The sequence below is a fragment of the Streptopelia decaocto genome (assembly GCF_964273445.1).
Source record: "Streptopelia decaocto genome assembly, chromosome: 26".
Taxonomy (NCBI): Eukaryota; Metazoa; Chordata; class Aves; order Columbiformes; family Columbidae; genus Streptopelia; species Streptopelia decaocto.
In genome coordinates this window covers 711,538-728,230 of record NC_138681.1, presented here as the reverse complement: position 1 = coordinate 728,230, position 16,693 = coordinate 711,538, and the positions used below count along the sequence as shown (strand labels likewise).

Genomic DNA, 16,693 nt, shown 5'->3' with positions numbered 1-16,693 from the left:
AGGGAGAAGGTGCCTGGACGGTGACGACCGGGGCTGCACCTGGCAAGTCAATCTCTGGCCAGGTAAACCTTCCTTCTGTCTCAAAATGAAGCTCCTCTCTTTAAGCCGGGTCTTGCTTAGGCTCGGTTTGCCCAGCTCCATCCTCCAGCCCCCAAATCCCAGCGTCACACACGCACCACTTGGAAGAACAAACCGTCTTGGGTGAAATGTCTAGTTTTCCACGCCAAAAATGGATTTATATCGTTGTGCGAGCTGCTCTGGAACCGGTTTTACACCAGTTTAGTCCCGCCTAATGTACCTCCTGCTCCTTCCACTCCCCAGTCCACACCAGTTGCCACCAGCATCACGTCACCTTTTCCGGTGTCGGCTTTTCCCGCAAAGCGGAACACTTGGAGTTTCTTCCTCTACCTGTTTCTCTTCCCAGAAACATCTCCTGGGGTCATTTTGAGAGAAAAGAGGAAAACCAGCAGGTGAAGTTGTGATGCACCCAAAGCAGCGCCCGCGCGCCTAAACCAGCCCGGCCGGGGGGTTCGATCCGCTCCAAAGGAATAAGAAATAGTGAATAATTGATAACCCGCCCCCGCGGAGGACTCGCTGGTAACAACTCGCATTTACTCCCTTACAATCCAAACCATTCGCTGACTGAACCCTCCCCGGGGAACGAACTTCCCGGGGTTCGCAACGGAACGGCCGGGAGATCAATCCCGGCACAGCGAGCGACCCTCCCGCACCACGGCCGTCGGTCCGGCCGGCCGTCGGTCCGTCCGCAGCAGCCCCCGCGCGGCGAATCGCGGCGCGCCCGGCCCTCCAGCTGTCATTTCCTGCCCCACGGCGCTCCGGCGCCGCACCGGCCGCACCATGACGAGCCTCTTCATCGCGCTCCTCTTGCTCCTGCGGCTCTTACCGGGTAAATATGTTCCTCTCATTTGGTTCTTGGTTTTTTCCCAGCTCGTAATTCCGTTTAATCGCCTGTCGAGGGTGGTTTCTGCTGCGGTGCTGCCGGGCGGGGGCCGGAGCCTGCGGATCGCGGGGTGTTCGCTGGGACACTGGGGAGCAAAAGGAAAACGTGATGCAATTAGTAAAAGTGATGGGAAAGTGCGTTTTGGGGGAATATAGAGAGAATATAGGCTGTGTTTGGAGAATATAGGCTGGGGAATACAGGGTGCTGGGGAGAATATAGAGAGAATATAGAGTGTGTTTGGAGAATATAGGCTGGGGAATACAGGGTGTTTGGGGAGAATATACAGAGAATATAAGCTGGGGAATACAGGGTGTTTGGGGAGAATATAGCCAAGAATATAGAGTGTGTTTGGAGAACCCAGGCTGGGGAATAAAGTGTGTTTCTGGAGAATAAAGTGTGTTTCTGGAGACTATAGCCAAGAACACAGAGTGTGTTTGGAGCCTGAAGTGTGGCTTTGGGTTCTAAAGCGTGGTTTTGGAGGATCGAGCCTATTTTTGCAGGATCCGGGCTGTGTCTGGAGGACCCGGGCTGCGCTCAGACAATGCAATCTGATAATAACGTTTCCCATCTCGCACGCACAATAATTCACGATACGCAGCTGGGAGTGATTAAGGGAGACCCAGGCAAGGGATAAATAGACCAGACTAAAGTAAACAGGATTTCCTGAAGTACGAGGTGGGCGCTTGGGGTGACTCCAGGAGGAAAGCCCCGGAGCTGCCTAATTACCCTGCAGTGAATTAGGGCCGCACGCACCCGCGAAGGGGGTTCGGAGGGGTCGCACTTTCCAGCTGCTCCCCCGCGGTATTTTTCTTAGCGCGGCTCCAGTGAAAATAAACGGGGAGGAACGTTCCCAGCGAAGCGGCGGAGGAGGAGCCGGGGGCGCCGGAGCGTGGGAAGGGCCGAGTGCCTCCCCGCTTCGGGCTGAACTGCCCCAAAAGCTCTGGGGGCGGCGGGGCGAGCGGGTCCCACGTTGGGCTGGTGCTGAGACCTCGAGCTGGGGCGCCGGTTTGGGGCAATTTCCAGAGGTTTGGGATGCGGAGAAATGGTGAAAAGCTTGAGAGCTGGTACCTGGATCCACCGCTGGCCCTGAGCACAATTAACAGCATCGTTAGTGTTAGTAAGAGCACAACTTAGAATATTAAGACTATCATTAATATTCTGTTTATATATGAGCACATAAGAACACATACAAGCATTATAACGTATCTTCTACTATGACTATCATCTTATTATGACGACTATCATCTTATTATGACGACTATCATCTTATTATGACGACTCTCTTATTGTATAAGCCATGAATATGCAATTATTATAACAGTAATATCCCCAATTATTAAGCTGCTTTATAAGGGCCCGAAAGGAAGAGCACCCGGCTGTGTGTGGAAAAGGGAAGCGAGCGCCTGGACGTGACTTATCCATCCACAAACCTATTTATAGCGACCCCAGGGAGCCAAACTCTCCTCTCGAGCCGTTTGTGTGTCTGTTGCAGGGGCGGCCGAGGCGGCGGACGACGAGGAGCTCAGCGAGTTCCTGTACGACTACGCCTCGCGCTTCGGTGAGAAACTTTGCCTTGTTTTCCGCGAGTCCCGCGGGGACGATGGAACACACGGGGTCAGAAATGGCGCTTTGCCCATCGCGAGCGATGCGGAGGCGCCGAAAACCGCTGAGATTTCAGCTCGGAGGAAAAAGGAGATGAAGGGGTTGCCCAGGGCCTCCCGACATCAGAGCTCTGCAGGAATACCTGTTCAATTAAACCAGGATAAATGACGAGGGTTTGATGAACCGGCTCCGTGCGGCTGGTTCCAGGGCGCCCAGGCCAAGCAGCAGTTAATTAACCGAGTTATTGGGATTAATCTGAATTATGTTGGTTATTCAGAGGGGAAATGCCACCTGGTAATAATGTCACCATCTAAGGAAATATGTCCCCTCATAGGTCCAGCCGCTATAAATTCAGCGATGCTTGGAGCAGGGCAGTGTAAAACGTGAGCAAGGTTAAAAGCAGCATTAAAAGGTGTTTTTCTGCCCCCAGGGCTCTTGTGATTGTCTGAAATCACCTCTTGTCGAGGTAAAAATAGTTATTGAAATGCACGAGGGGCAGAACAGCCCTGGGAGATGCTCCTGGGCAGAGCTGCGCTCTGATTGCTGCCCAGTAAAGCCCTGGCGCAGCCGCTGCCGTCGCTGCTCACGCGGCCCCACCTCTAAATTCAGTTTCCAACCTCTAGAATCAACGCTGGGTCTTAATTGATATGAATAGAATAGCTTGAGTGGGTCTGATGCCTCGTTATACTCGATACTCACGCAGACTCATCAGGACAACGCTCTAATTGCAGGTGATTACTTGTACGCAACAGTAGAATATTACTCGGACAACACCACGTTAATACCCACCATGTATCCCGACGAGGTGAGTCCTTTTCCTCCCATTTCCCAACAAGCGGTGCCTGTGGCACAAATAACCGGAGAGGCACGGTCAGCGCGGAGCGGGGGGTCGGGGCTGGTCTCGGGGCGCTGACGGCGGGCGGTTTGCTGCTCGGTTTCAGGAGCTGCAGGAGTCGCTGGGGCCGGCCCTGCGCTGCCACCTCCCGCTGCTCGTCCTGCTCGCCCTCCTGCGCCTGCTGCTCTGACCCCAAGGTACGGACCCGCGGGCCCCAACACCCGCCTCCAGATCATTGTGAAGCGGGGAAGCTCAATTCCTGCGGCTTTGCAAAGCCACTGAAACGCCACTAAACCCCGCCGGGGACAACCTGCGCAGCTTTGCATTGCTAACGACCTGAAAAAGACGCTTTTGGGTATTTTGGCAAGGCACCCAAGGGTGCGAAGACCCTTCCAGCTCAGCTCCAGGCGCCTTCGCTGCTCAAAGCCCCAAATCCCTTCTTTTCCAGCTCTCTGGCCCCCAGGTGCACCCAAATCCCACAGTGCAGCTGGGAACACAATGGGAGGACGTGGCAGCGCTTCCTCACCTTTTCCCCTCATTACGGAGCCGGGAGCAGCGAACGGAACAGACACCGGTCACCGCGCTGGCAGCGACGCCTCCGCTTTCAGCGCCATCGCGACTTCACGGCCCCGGTTTCCAGCCCACGGCGGCGACAGAAACGTCGAGCGAGCGCCGAGGAGCTTTGGAATGACTCGGTCCCTTCCCATTTCCTACGATTCTGTTGTAAATATGAACTCCTGCCAATAAAATAAACACATCACTAACAATCAGTGTTTGGTCTCTGGCGTGACGCTGCAGCCCCGGCCCCAAAGCGCCCGGCTCTGCCTCGGGGAGCTCGCACACCTCCCGGGATAAGCTGCTTGAGCACAAAGAGGATTTCCCTCCGGTTCTGCAAACCTGCCCCGGCCAAGAAGGTCCCTCAAGGTCCCTGGTGTTTCCTTATCAAATCCTTTGGAGAAATCAATTGTGCTGCTCGTGCGCTCAGGGTTCACAACCCTCTGTTTTAGGGTGAGGATGGTGTGACCTTAGAACCTCGAGCAGCATCTCAACACATCCTTTCAGCAAAACCCCCCCTTGCTTTTCCTCCATCTGTGGGCGACTTCGCATTCGAGACCCCCTCAAATAAACCAAACCACCTTCCAGACCAAATATGGCCTGGATTGGGTGTTTCTGAGCCCATTTTTAACCCCTTCTCAAGTAACCAGAGCACCAGCTGAACCCTCACGTTCGCTCCTGAAACAGGAAATATTTGCTCCGCTGGGTTTACACGAAGTCGAACGGACCAGCAGATTCACGTGTTGCTTCTTTTTTGTTCTGCCACTGAGTTGCCAAAATCTCCGGCTGTTTATGTCTCCCGGTTAAAAGAATTAACGTATAAATATTTAGAATTGCTTGTCTCAGAGGGGCCAACGCTGGCTCGGCACTGGGGTGCGTGATTCGGCGGCCGCCGAGCAGCATCTTCCAGGAGCGGAGCTTTAAATAAATAAGCAAATATCATTGAGCTTTAAACAGCAGAAGTTTTCCATGTTTCCAGATGTATATAAACCGTATACAGCTCCAAATTAAAGAATTACGCAGCTGCACGGCTGTTTGCTCCTGCATCTACTTCCCGTGATATATCTGCAAAGCTGGTTTTGTGCATATTAACATAAAATAATGCAAATTAACAGCAAGGGCGGCAGCTTTGCAGAAGCCCAGACCCAGCAGGTTCTGCTTTGGTGTCACGTCCCCCCTGCACATTTCCACATCGGAGGAGTTTTTACATCATCTAATTGTGGCAGGGCCGGGGAACCTTTGGCGAGGAGGCGCAACCAGGGCAGCGGCAGCACCAGAACGTGAAGCGGAGCGCCCAGCGCGGCGCTGCGGGTTGCGGTGAGCCCTGCTCTGCTCTGCCCCGCTGAGCTGCACACGCGGGGGACGCGCCAGAGCGGCTCTGCCAGCACGGGCCGGGCTGGGCAGCGCCTGTCTCAGCGCCCCCTTTGCCTGCAGGAGAGGGTGGAACCCCCGGCGTGCAAACCCCCACCTGCAGCCCACGCAGCCAGGCGTGCAAAGCCCCGCATGCAAAAACTTGCCTGCGGTTCCCCGTGCAGGAAAGCTCGGTGCAAAGTCCCACTGTGTGGGGTCAACACTCGCTGTGCACCTCTGCTTGCAGCCCTGCATGCGAAACCCCTCCTGCAAGATCCCCCGTGTAATCCCCCGCCTGCAAACCGCTGCATGGAGCGAACACCCCGCCAGGACACGCAGGCGCCCACGCACCCCCCCCCGCGCCACCGTGCAGCAGCGGACGCAACATCCCCCCGCGGGAGGGAGCGGGGAGCGCAAACCTCGCGAGCAGCTCACAGCGCCGCGACTGGACACGCAAAGCGCCCCCCGCAGCCCCGCACGACAGGAGACACAGCGTGGAACCCGCCCCTGGAAGCGCCGCGGCCCCCCCAGTGTAACCGGCCCCCCCGGTGTAACCGGCCCCGCAGCCCCCGCCCCACGCACGCGTGCAAAGCGCCACGCGCAAAATGCCGCCTCCCCGCGCGCCCGGCCGCGCCGCGCGCAGCCCCACGCGTGACGGCCCCGCCACCACGTGCTCCGGCGCGGCGCTCCCACCAGCCCCCGCGCGCGCGAAAAGGCAAACCGCGCCCTCTCCGCGCTTTTTTCCCCGCCTTTAAACGGCCGCGCCGCCGGACGGGCAGCGCGGTCAGCCAATGGCGCGGCGCCCCCCGCGGCGCGGCGGGCCCAATGAGAAGGGCGGTGGCGCGGAGGAAGCCCCGCCCTGGGGCGGGGGCGTGGCGCTGGGAGGGGGCGCCATGCGCCATGTCATGGAGGTTCAGTGTGCGAGCGGCCATTGACGGGGCCGGAGCTGCGTGCGGAGCGGGGCGGCGGCGGCTGCCCGCGGCGTTCCCCTCCCCACTCCCGCCTCTGCCTCCCGGCCGCGGCCGCCCCCGCCACTCCGCGGCCGGTCACCCGCTCGCCCTCCCTCGCTAGTGCGGCGCCGCGGGAGGAGGGGGGGGAGCGATGGAGATGAAGAAGCGCATCATCCTGGAGTTGCGGAACCGGGCCCCCGAGAAGGTGAGGGGCGGCGGGGCGGCGGGCCGCGCTCCCGCCCCCGCTCGGCCGGGCTCGGCCGCCTCAGGCCAGGCGGGCCCGGCGGCGCCGCCGAATCTGGGTCAAGCGTGGCGCAGGAGCCCCGCGGGGCGCGGGCGGAAGCGGCGGCCCCGGAGCGGCGGGACCCGCGTCCCCCCCGCTTCCCGCCAACTTCCCGCCGCGGGGTCGCCCCTGGGCCCCCCCCCCGAAGTTGGGCCGGGGGGCGCGGGCGGGTCCCCGACCCGCACCCGCCGTTAATCCCGCGCCGCCAACTTGCGAGTAAACAGGTCACGGGCGCGCCCTCCACCCTGCCCTCGGATTTTTCTTTAATTATTACATTTACGTAATTATTATTTTTTCTCTGCTCCTTCCCGCCGGGCGCGCGATGGGGAGACCCGGGGGGGGTCCCCCCCCAAACCCAAACCCCACCCCCAGATTAACCCGCGTCCCTCTGCCTCCAACTTCCCGTTCCTTTGGAAGAATACTAAAAAAAAAACACCCAAAAACCTGGAAATTTGGGAGCTCACGTGAGCGCCCGCCCCCCCCCCCCCCCCCCCCCGGAGCCCCACTCGTGTTTCTGGGCTTGTATTGGGGTCGGTGAGAAGAGAAAAAATAACAAACAAGCACAAACCAGCGCCTGGAGCGGAGTCCGGACACGTCGCTGCCGCTTGGGGGTCACTTGACTGGTGGGGGGCGTTTTTGGGGGAAAAAGCGCCTAACCCGGTGCATTTCCCAAAGGGCGCGTGTCCCGCTGGTACCTGAGCGGCCTCTGGCGAAGCTCTGAACACCTGGAACTCGGGGCTTGTTTGGAGCTGCGTTTTCTGCTAAAAGTCCATAAAAACCAGTGAGATTTGACTCAGGGCTGGGAAATTGGGCCCCTCGGAGGCTTCTTAAAATGTTCTTATTTAAAAGTGTCCGGTCGCTTCGTTAGCGGCCTCGCTAATGAGTGGTATGTTCCGCTGGAGATAAAATAGTTCAGATGAGTCGGGTGCTCTTGTTACCGCTTGTCAAAGTACGCGGCCTGGATCGATTATCTCGCCGTGTTCGTGGCTTTGGCACGAGGGAGTTATTTAATTTGGCTTTAATTAACCTGCACAACTCGCTCCTGGGGCCAGAGGGTTTGGGGTTCGGGCAGAACGGGACGGTTTGGAGCTGCACCATTGAATTATTAGAGTTTTAGAAACAAATGAGCGGTTCACTTGTGTTCGAGAGGCAGAAGTGTCGGTGGCGCAGGACGCTCCGGGGAACCAGAAGCCGTTGCGTTTCTTAATTCCAATAGGCGGGTGTCAGTGATTTTGGACCACGAGTCTGCCCTAAATTTCCAGCCAGCAGCTCTTTGCCGGTCCCCGCGCCGGTTCAGCGGAGCCGTGGGGTTCGGGGCCGGTCGGGCTGACGAGCGGTTTGTGTCCCGTTGGAAGGTGACGGAGCTGGTGCTGGACAACTGCCGCTCCAGCAACGGCGAGATCGAGGGGCTGAGCGACTCCTTCAAGGAGCTGGAGTTCCTCAGCATGGCCAACGTGGAGCTCACGTCGCTGGCCAAGCTCCCCACGCTCAGCAAGCTCCGAAAGGTACGTCCATCCCTTGGCTTCAGTTGCTTAATTTAACATCTCAAATTGCCTTGGGTATCTCCAGTTAATTACGGCCAAGTGGGGCCTGGCCTAGGGTCCTAGGACAATAAATGCTAATCCTAACTTAAAATCCAAGTAGCAAACCCGCAAAGTTTTAAAGAATACTTAATAATTCTCAAAGTAAAGTCACTTTTTGGCAGGCGAAGCTCAACGCGATGAGCGCTCGCTGACTTGTGGGACTGGTTGGATTCGTGTTGGAACTTTGTGATTAAACTCTTGGGTTAAAGAGCGAGCGGTTCGAAACGATGCGGTTTGGTTCCGATGGTAAAAAGCCAAGCGTTTGATGGTTTAATTGATTAATCTTTTTCTGTGTAACAGTTGGAATTGAGCGACAACGTCATTTCAGGAGGGCTGGAGGTGCTGGCGGAGCGGTGTCCAAATCTCACCTATCTCAACCTTAGCGGCAACAAAATCAAAGATCTCGGCACTGTGGAAGCTCTTGTGAGTACAAATCGAAACTTTCGGTCCATTCAATGCTATCTTTTCAATCAAGAATTAACGAATTTAATGTTTCTTGCAACGGAACGGTGCAAAGAGCTGGGAGGGCTGGGCGCGAGTGGCTCTGTCGAGCGGTGAAACGGGTGGTGCGACCCTTTGGCTTTGTCGCTCTTGTGGCTGGTCCTGGCGGGATTAATTAAATGCGGCGGTGATTAGTGCCGGTCCCTGTGGATGTGCCGCTGTCCAGCTCCCTCTGTTCGGAGCAGGACGGGCTGAGGGCGTTTTGGAGCTTCTGCTTCATCTTGGAAATAAAAGCCAAGTTGTTTCACTCCCGTTTTTCTAGCTGATCGGGGCTTTTTAGGACTTAGACACAGGCTGCAGATTTTTAAAAGTGCTCATAAAGATTCTCCATCTACTTTAATGGTGTTTGAACCCAGAATTAAAGCAGGGACGGTGCTTTAGAGGAGCAGGGTTTCGATCTTGCCAGGCCAGGCAGGCGGCGCGTTCTGGACGTGGGCAAAGTCGGAAAGGTGAGAGAAAAACTCATCCGGATTGTTGAGAAACGGTGGTTGGAAATCTGCCCTCGCAAGGTGCCGTAGTGAAATGAGTCCAACTGCGGAGCGATCGTGGCCGCGATTGCCCGAACAAACAGCAAACGACCCCAAAACCGTGGTCAGGGCGCCGAGGGGGCGTTGGGTGCCAGTGGTGCCGCCAGAGCGCCATCGGTTGTTGGTGTGGGTGGGAGTTGTGGGGAGCAAACCGCTGCAGAGACAAGGGACGGGACGAACCCCGTCCCGTAGGGCTCCGTGGAACCTCGAGTGCCGCAATCAGGAAATAGGGGGGAAAAAACCTCTTTTGGGTTTATTTTCAGCAAAATCTCAAGAACTTGAAGAGCCTTGACCTGTTCAACTGTGAGATCACGAACCTGGAGGATTACAGGGACAGCATCTTCGAGCTGCTGCAGCAGATCACCTACCTGGACGGCTTCGATCAGGAGGACAACGAGGCGCCCGACTCGGAAGATGATGACGATGAGGGTAAAAAACTGGCTACAACTTCTAGAACTACTGAGTGGTACAAAGCGAGGGGCCAGACGTGATTTGGGGTGAAAAACTGTAATTTGACTGGTTTGTGTAAGGGCTTTGCTGCCGAGTACTCAGACACATCCCGTTCTGGGGCCTGTGTTTCAAAGACCGCAGTGAATCCAGAGTCTATACTTGGAATGTGGAAATAAACCCAGTATTTAAAAGTAGATTAATAGGTTATTAACTTGAAAACGAATTAAGGTGCTGAATCACCTTGTCATTTCTTGTAATTCGCTCAACTGAAAGTGATGAGATGCTCCAGACGCTGACGTGGAATGGGAGAGAATCTCTTTGGAGCTGTAGGTGTTTCATAGTGACTAGCGAGTGATTAAATAACAGGAGAAGGCGATAGGGTGGGTTAGTTTTAAATAGTTTAGGGTTTGATTCTATAGCAAAGCTCTTTCCCTTCCACGAGGCGCGTTTCCAGCTCGCTCGCGGGCGCTCGCGTGCGGAGCTGCTGCAGGCGGGAGGACGGTGCCTGCAGCGGGCGATGTGCAAACGTCGGGGGCCTTTCTTCAGGGAAATGGATTAAAATAAATATTTAACTTGATTAAAATCCCGCTCGTTACCCACATGCTGCCTGCATTAAAAATGGAGAGAAGCGTTCCAGCTGGAGCGAGCCGGGGTGCAAACTTGTGTGAGGAGGAGTTAACCCAACTTAACTTGTAGCGTCTAAGTGTGTCCGTCGTTCCAGAAGGAGACGAAGACGACGAGGATGAGGATGAGGATGAAGCTGGGCCTCCCGGAGAGTACGAAGAGGAAGACGATGAAGACGACGGCGGCTCCGAGTTGGGGGAGGGAGAAGAGGAGGAGGAAGTTGGTCTTTCCTACCTGATGAAGGAAGAGATTCAGGTAAAGTTTGTCAAATAGAGCAAATCCAAGAGATGAGGAGAAACCACCCGCAGATTTGGTGCTACTCTCCAAGGTCCCTTTAGTCCCAGCCCTTCCCGGGGCAGAACGGCGAAGCCGCTTTGTTCCTGGAGCATATGGAGCCGTTCTCCCCAGCGCTGCGAAACTACCTGTAACTTAGTCAAGTTCAGAAAGAGATCTAGTCTGGATTTTCAAAGCGCAAATCACGTACCGTTCTAATCGCGATGAGTGAATCCAGCGTGGTGTTTAACTCCGTGTTCGAAGGGCCAACGCCGCCGGGCGCTCAGATAGTTCACACTGTGACTTGTTCCCTCACCCTGCGTGCAGAATGTGACCCAGGTGGGCAGAGCAGCGGGAGCTGAGTGTCCCCGCGGCCGCACGCCGTGCCCGTGGGGCAGGGATCCTGCACCACTCGTGAATTTCCCGAGGCTGCCCGTTGTTATTTGGTTTATATCAGCTTTAAAAGAGGAAAAACCCCAACAACTCCATTCATTTGACATAGAAACAATGATTTTGTGAGGATATTAACAGTTCTTTCTCGCCTTCCTTGGCCTTTAACACCAGTGGGTGAGAAGGAACACCAAAGGTGTGTGTTGTCTGTTTGCTGTCGTGGCCTCTTCAGTTCATTTTGCAATTAAAAAGGAAATTAAAATACCGGGCCAGCCGATAAGCGGCTGGGAGGTGACACGTGGGGCTGCCCGTCCTTGCACCGGCGCCCAGTAACAACCAGCACATGTGGGACGTGACCCTGACCAGAGCTGGTGGCGGTTTTGGAGTTTCTGCTCAGGATCAGCCTGTCAGCAGCACCCGATAAACAGCAACGGTAACGATATCTCCCGCTTTTTGTCAAGGATGAAGATGACGACGATGACTACGTTGAAGAAGGAGGCGATGAGGAGGAAGAAGGTAAGTTCTCCAAGTTATTGAAGTTATGCTTGAAATTGATTCTTTGCCTGCGTGTGCCGAGCAGTTGAACGGCGTCAGTCGGGGTTTGGGCTGTTTCTGAAGGTACGTGAAGTATTTTAGGATGGGTTTTAGCGAGAGCTTGGGCAGCTCATCAGGTAGCTGTGCGGCGCTTGGTATTTTTTGTCTCCTCGCTGGTCAAATAAAACCATGGAAGAAATGCCAGTTTTCAAAGTCTCCCGTTGAGGCAGTTTCTGAAGTGACAGTCCATCTCCTCCACAGGCTTCATTTCCCAACCTGGACAGGGACTCTTGTGTAGATTTTGCAGATGTTATTTTTCGGCTTGAGGAGGAGCCCTGAGGAGCCGAACTCCTGTCCCATGGCTCAGCTCAGGACTCTGGGCACATTTTGTCTCTCCGGTGTTTTTTTGAAGGGTTGTAACTCACCCGTTTCACAAGTGACTGCTCCGAAGTCAGGCACACAAAAGCTCACCCCAAAACCAGCGCGTGTTCCTGCTGCCCTAAGGCGCCGCGCAGCGAGTGTGCGTAACTGACGGGTCTTGCGGAACTTAGTCCTGTTCTTAACTCTCCTTTAAGCTCCGCCGAGCAGCCAGGGGCTGTGTGAACGCTGAGGCCGAGCTCCGAGTCTGTAACCTGCAGATAAAGGCCAGAGCGCCTCCCGGCCTGGGCCCCGTCCCCCCGTGCGCTGGGCTGAGCGGAGCAGGGTTTGGACATGGAAAACCTGAAATTCTGATGTAGCGCTGCTAATTGTTCACTTTTTACAAACACGGCCTTTGAATCTGTTCAGACAACAAAGCGGGGGGGCGGGATGGCTAATGAGGCAGGAAATGACTGCTGGAAAATCAATGTATTAGATTGGAGCAAATTGCATTTCCCGGTTCCACCACAAGGGCGCACAGTCCGCTGGCTCCACGGGGAGCGGTGCCGAGAACAAGCTCCAAGGTGTTACCGCGAGTTGTTGGTGAGAGAACGGGGTCCTTTTCTCGGGGTATCCGCAGAAACCGCGGGTCTGGGCAGCGCATTTGCAACTCCCGAAAAGTTCACGAGAGATGAGAACGGGATCTCAAGTGCGTGTTAACAGGAACACTCTTTAATCAGTCGATTTCATCTTGACCCTTCCTGTATGGAACATCCCGTGCTCAGCTTGAACTTGGTTTAACATGGCCTGTGTGAATTATTTAGTCTGTAAACGCGTCTTTTTTGAGAGCCGTAAGCAGCACAGAGCCGTTACAGCACCGAGCGCACCAGCTGCACACAACAGCTGCCCCGGTGACGTTCTCTGAAGCAGAATGATGGTTTGCGGTTCTCTGAAGCAGAATGATGGTTTGCGGTGTCTGAGCAGAACCTGATGAGATGTCTGGTCCCTCTTTCCTTAGCAGAGGGCGTGCGAGGGGAGAAGAGGAAACGAGAGCCCGAAGACGAAGGCGAGGAAGAGGAGGATTAACTTGGTAGAGACACCAGTAGGACCAGACTCTTCAGTTCCGAATACGCAATAGTGATTATGCAGATCTGTATGTCTCCATGTACCATAGATGTCCCTACAGAAGAGAATATGTTAACTTTTTATAGGAGAAGTGTGGTTTTACTATTCTTGCCCTTTTTATCATTCCAAATAAGATATAATAGCCTGGTAGTGAACCTGTATGTAGAAAACAATTCTCAGCCCTATAATCACTGAAGCCATTGTCAAGTTTTTCCCCCTAGACTTGGACTGGAGATGTTTAATTTTATACACGCTTGCTGTGTTGGTCATCGTTAGCCCGGAGTTCAACGCCCCTTCACCTGGGTTTAATATTGGAATTTCCTTCAAGATTTTAAGATTTTTATACTTAGAAAGCTGAGCTCAACAATGCTATACAGCAAATTGCAGTCTCTTTGGAACGAGACTCTAGTCTGAGCTTAGCAGGGATTCTATTTTCACTCACCAACTGGATGACACCTTTATTTCAGCCTTTGAAAACATGACTCCTGTCATATTTTTCAAGTCTTCTGTCCCGTTTTGCGTGTTGCGTTGTAAAGTCTACCTGGGTTTCCCTGCTTGTTCCGGTGGTGTTTGCTGGGATATCCACTAGATACCTTCAAGAAGGTATCTTGGCAAACGGAAAGGGTTGTAATCCTTCCATTTCCTCCAAAATAGTCACTGCAGGTATGAACAAAAGCAAATAACGTGTAGATTTCAACCGTCTGGCTACAAGTCTTGGTTAACTTTGGCTCCCTTTGCTCTCGCGTTGTCGTTTTGGGAGTTCTGCAGCAATCATGGCATTTGGCTGGAAAATCTCTGCGTTTCGGTGCAGAAGTTAACGGGTAACTCCTTAAGCACATTATTTTCCAAACAACCCCCCCACGCTTTTACAGAATCACCAAAGGGGGAAAGATGACCAGAAGTTGCTCTTTCTTCGCAGGTCACCTTGTAAACTTTTTAAATCTGGTTGCAGGCAAAACGTTTGAGTTCGTGTACAATACTAGTTCATAGTTTAGGGTTTTTATACGGAATGGCTGTGGAAGCTTGTTCCATCGCAAGTGCAGGAGATGCGCAGACGAGCCTTGTGTCCAGCAGCCTGATCGTGGCCAACGCGTCTCAATAATTGCACCCCAATGGATCCATGTTTTCTGTTTGCGCCACTGCGAAACAAGTTCAGCACCCAGCGTTCCTCTTGCGGTCCTGATTGGGGTTTAAAGCAGTTGTCTGGGTATCAAACTAATTGACATTGTTTCACGGTAGGTACTGAACCAAATATCACACACAGCTTTATTGGAGAGACTTATTTTTGTATCTCTTGGCTGACAATAGCTGCCATTAAACTGGGGGGAGAGGGAGGTTTCCTGGCCCGAAGGAAGAGCCGGTCACCTCCGGATGGGTTACCTGTGAATATCGAATAGGGATTTCACACACTAGCAGATTTAAACGTGACTTCCAACTCTAAATCGAGGGTAGATACTGCAGGGTTGAAGTTCTGCAAAGCCCAATTCCTTGTGCGTGTGTTTTTGGGTTATTTTTCCCCCAACTAGAGCCTTAACGGGTAGTTTCTCACGTAGCTGTAAAGCATCGCCAGCCCCTAACGGCGCCCGAAGGAAACGAGTCGCGCAATCCTCAGAAATAACCGACTCCGTGGGCTTGCATTTGGTTTTGTAATGAATATCTGTAAAGACACTAGAGGTAAAACCACATCTGCAGCCGCAGGCTGAGCTCCCGCGTTTGCGTGTGAATCCGGAGCGAACAGAAGCCGTAGGTGAGTGCAGTCCCATCGTGTCGCGGGGCCCTGTTCGAGGCGCTTGCTTTGTGCTCAGCTTCCAGCTACAAACCTGTTTGCCCATCTTTTTGCTGTTTTGTTTTAGTCTCAGCAAGGGATCGGAACCTATTATTTATAAGCGTACTTTAAAGTACCTCGTTGTCAGGGTTGTCCTTACCGCTCTTTTCCTGATGCATATAAAATCAGTTTTAAATAGCAAGCCACTCTATTTTGCTGGATTAAGGTGATTTGAGCGCTGGTCTTGAGCGAGTCCAGTTGTGACACTGGATGAGCGGATGGGACGGACCAGACTAAACTGGGCAGGGTGGGCAGAGCTTCCCTGGGACCCGCAGACTTAAACGCTTCCTAAGCCCGACCTGGCGGCCCCGGCTGCTCCGGCTCCAGAGCTGAGCCTGGCACAGAGCTTCGCTTCCTACGGAACTTCGTCTTTTCCTCAGCGTTACCATCTAAGTAGAGTCTCACATTTGTCAGCTTGGCATGCGATTAAACGGCGTTTTTTTAAACAAATGAGTGACACAGAGCCTCCAGATTAACTTTTGAAACTTTTTTGCTTGGTGGGTGGTCTTTTCATGCAAATATGTAAGGGTGGGTTTTATATTTTGTAGAGGTTTTGTCCTATTTTAATGCTCTTTGTATGGCAGTATGTATATAGTGTGTTTCGGTTCCTTATCAAACTCTTTCCTTAAACTTTGGAGTAACTGATTTTGTGCAACCGTGTTTTGAATAAAGCCATGACAGTGTTAAATTAAAGAGAACAACCCTGCAGCACTCTTCTGAGAATTTTTAGTTGTAACAAAACATGTTTCCTCCCCACGTGTGCTGTAAATTTTAAATTAAAAAGTTTTCAGACCGAATTATTTCAAATAAATTGAGACTATTGTATTGGATTACTTCTTTTAGTATGTGCAGCTGTGGAGAATCTATTTCTTACACAACTAAGAGGTGATTGTTCATCTGTTGTTGGGGAAACCTCTGGAATTGTGGAGCTTTCTGGGGCTTGAACTTGGACTTTGCGGTACTTTAGTTCTTGGAATGTTGAGGAAAGTCGCTGTGGAAAAGCCGAAGTGATGTCGCGTTCTCTTGGAGCGTTTGCAGATGAGTTCAATGTAGTGTTGGAGCTGACAAGGCTTTTGTGGACCGTAGAAATCCATACCATTGAGTCAAAAACGAGCCTCGGGAGCCTGTCTGCGCGTTGCTCTTCGCCAGCCCTGCCTCGGTGTCCCCTCAGCCCTCCGGGAGCAGCTTCTCCTCTGCAGGAACACGGCTTTGGAAAAGCAGCTTCTCCGGCAGGAACACGGTTTGGAAAAGCAGCTTCTCCTCGGGCAGGAACACGGTTTGGAAAAGCAGCTTCTCCTCCACAGGAACACGGTTTGGAAAAGCAGCTTCTCCTCCACAGGAACACGGTTTGGAAAAGCAGCTTCTCCCCCGGAGCTCGCCCGGCATTGTCTGCAGCTTGGCCTCCGTCCAGCGCGCTTGGCAAACGGCCCCTGGATGCACTTGAGACAGGCAGTAACGAAACAGGCTTTTCTTCTGCTAAATGAGGGATTAGCCAAGACATGGGGGTGGTTTTCTGGGGTGTTCCTAAGAATCGCCTCAGTTAAAGCCCCATCTTGCCTCTTGCTCCCTCTGCACCAACTGGGGAACCTGAGCTTTAGGACTGTTTTTTAACCGAAGTTTAGTTCCTTTGGGGGATACTTCAGATAACTAAACCCAAGCCATTCCCTTCTGGTCCACGGATGGCAGAGGAGATGAGGAGAACTGAAGTGCTGTGCCGGCACGTCTCCAAGACCAGAAGAACGCGCTGTGTGGGCGGTGTGAGGGGAGCGGCCCGCGACCCGCCACGAACCGCAGCGTCTCTGCTGTAAACACACAGGGACGGAGGGAAGCCTGCTCCCCAGCGCCCGGAGCCGCCTCAGCCCTGTCCGCAGCCGGCCCGGGGCTCTGCCGCCCTCCATTTTGTCGCAGCGAGGGGAAGCCCGCGGCCGTGCGGTTCCTCCCTCCCGCGCCTTCCTCCTCCTCACCCGC

The 16,693-nt window shown here is 53.9% G+C and overlaps 2 protein-coding genes and 1 long non-coding RNA gene across 9 annotated transcripts; 2 read left to right on the top strand and 1 right to left on the bottom strand.

Moving 5' to 3' along the window:
- Window positions 1–772: 772 nt before the first annotated feature.
- LOC309450431 (uncharacterized protein) lies at window positions 773–4,089 on the top strand (the record flags this gene model as incomplete). 2 transcript variants are annotated; one of them, XM_082073271.1, is made up of 5 exons in its annotated part: window positions 773–907; window positions 2,454–2,519; window positions 3,295–3,368; window positions 3,505–3,595; window positions 3,847–3,985. In XM_082073271.1, the coding sequence occupies exons 1-4, from the start codon at window positions 859–861 to the stop codon at window positions 3,586–3,588; spliced, it is 273 nt and encodes a 90-aa protein (XP_081929397.1). In that variant the 5' UTR covers window positions 773–858. The 2 variants fall into 2 exon arrangements, with proteins under 2 accessions (XP_081929397.1, XP_081929396.1); XM_082073270.1 differs by lacking the exon at window positions 3,505–3,595 and having other exon boundaries at window positions 3,847–4,089.
- On the bottom strand, window positions 902–7,227 carry LOC309450432. Of its 4 annotated transcripts, XR_014186073.1 has the most exons (6): window positions 5,886–5,978; window positions 4,624–4,871; window positions 3,925–4,135; window positions 3,353–3,405; window positions 1,715–2,047; window positions 902–1,046 (listed from the first exon to the last, which is right to left on the bottom strand). It is a non-coding gene; the product is annotated as an uncharacterized lncRNA (long non-coding RNA). The 4 variants fall into 4 exon arrangements; XR_014186071.1 differs by lacking the exons at window positions 4,624–4,871; window positions 5,886–5,978 and adding an exon at window positions 7,105–7,227; XR_014186072.1 differs by lacking the exon at window positions 4,624–4,871 and having other exon boundaries at window positions 5,886–5,989.
- Window positions 6,163–15,570, top strand: ANP32E (acidic nuclear phosphoprotein 32 family member E). 3 transcript variants are annotated; one of them, XM_082073268.1, is made up of 7 exons: window positions 6,163–6,458; window positions 7,892–8,041; window positions 8,420–8,542; window positions 9,411–9,576; window positions 10,322–10,476; window positions 11,346–11,400; window positions 12,794–15,570. In XM_082073268.1, the coding sequence occupies exons 1-7, from the start codon at window positions 6,405–6,407 to the stop codon at window positions 12,859–12,861; spliced, it is 771 nt and encodes a 256-aa protein (XP_081929394.1). In that variant the 5' UTR covers window positions 6,163–6,404; the 3' UTR covers window positions 12,862–15,570. The 3 variants fall into 3 exon arrangements, with proteins under 3 accessions (XP_081929394.1, XP_081929395.1, XP_081929393.1); XM_082073269.1 differs by having other exon boundaries at window positions 10,319–10,476; window positions 12,797–15,570; XM_082073267.1 differs by having other exon boundaries at window positions 10,319–10,476.
- The last annotated feature ends 1,123 nt before the right edge of the window (window positions 15,571–16,693 follow it).

Bases quoted from the DNA above. Each gene is read 5' to 3' on its own strand.
- ANP32E (XM_082073267.1), top strand. From the start codon at position 6,405: ATGGAGATGAAGAAGCGCATCATCCTGGAGTTGCGGAACCGGGCCCCC. The intron at 8,042-8,419 runs GTACGTCCATCC...TCTGTGTAACAG, and splicing joins CGCTCAGCAAGCTCCGAAAG to TTGGAATTGAGCGACAACGT. The intron at 10,477-11,345 runs GTAAAGTTTGTC...CTTTTTGTCAAG, and splicing joins TGATGAAGGAAGAGATTCAG to GATGAAGATGACGACGATGA.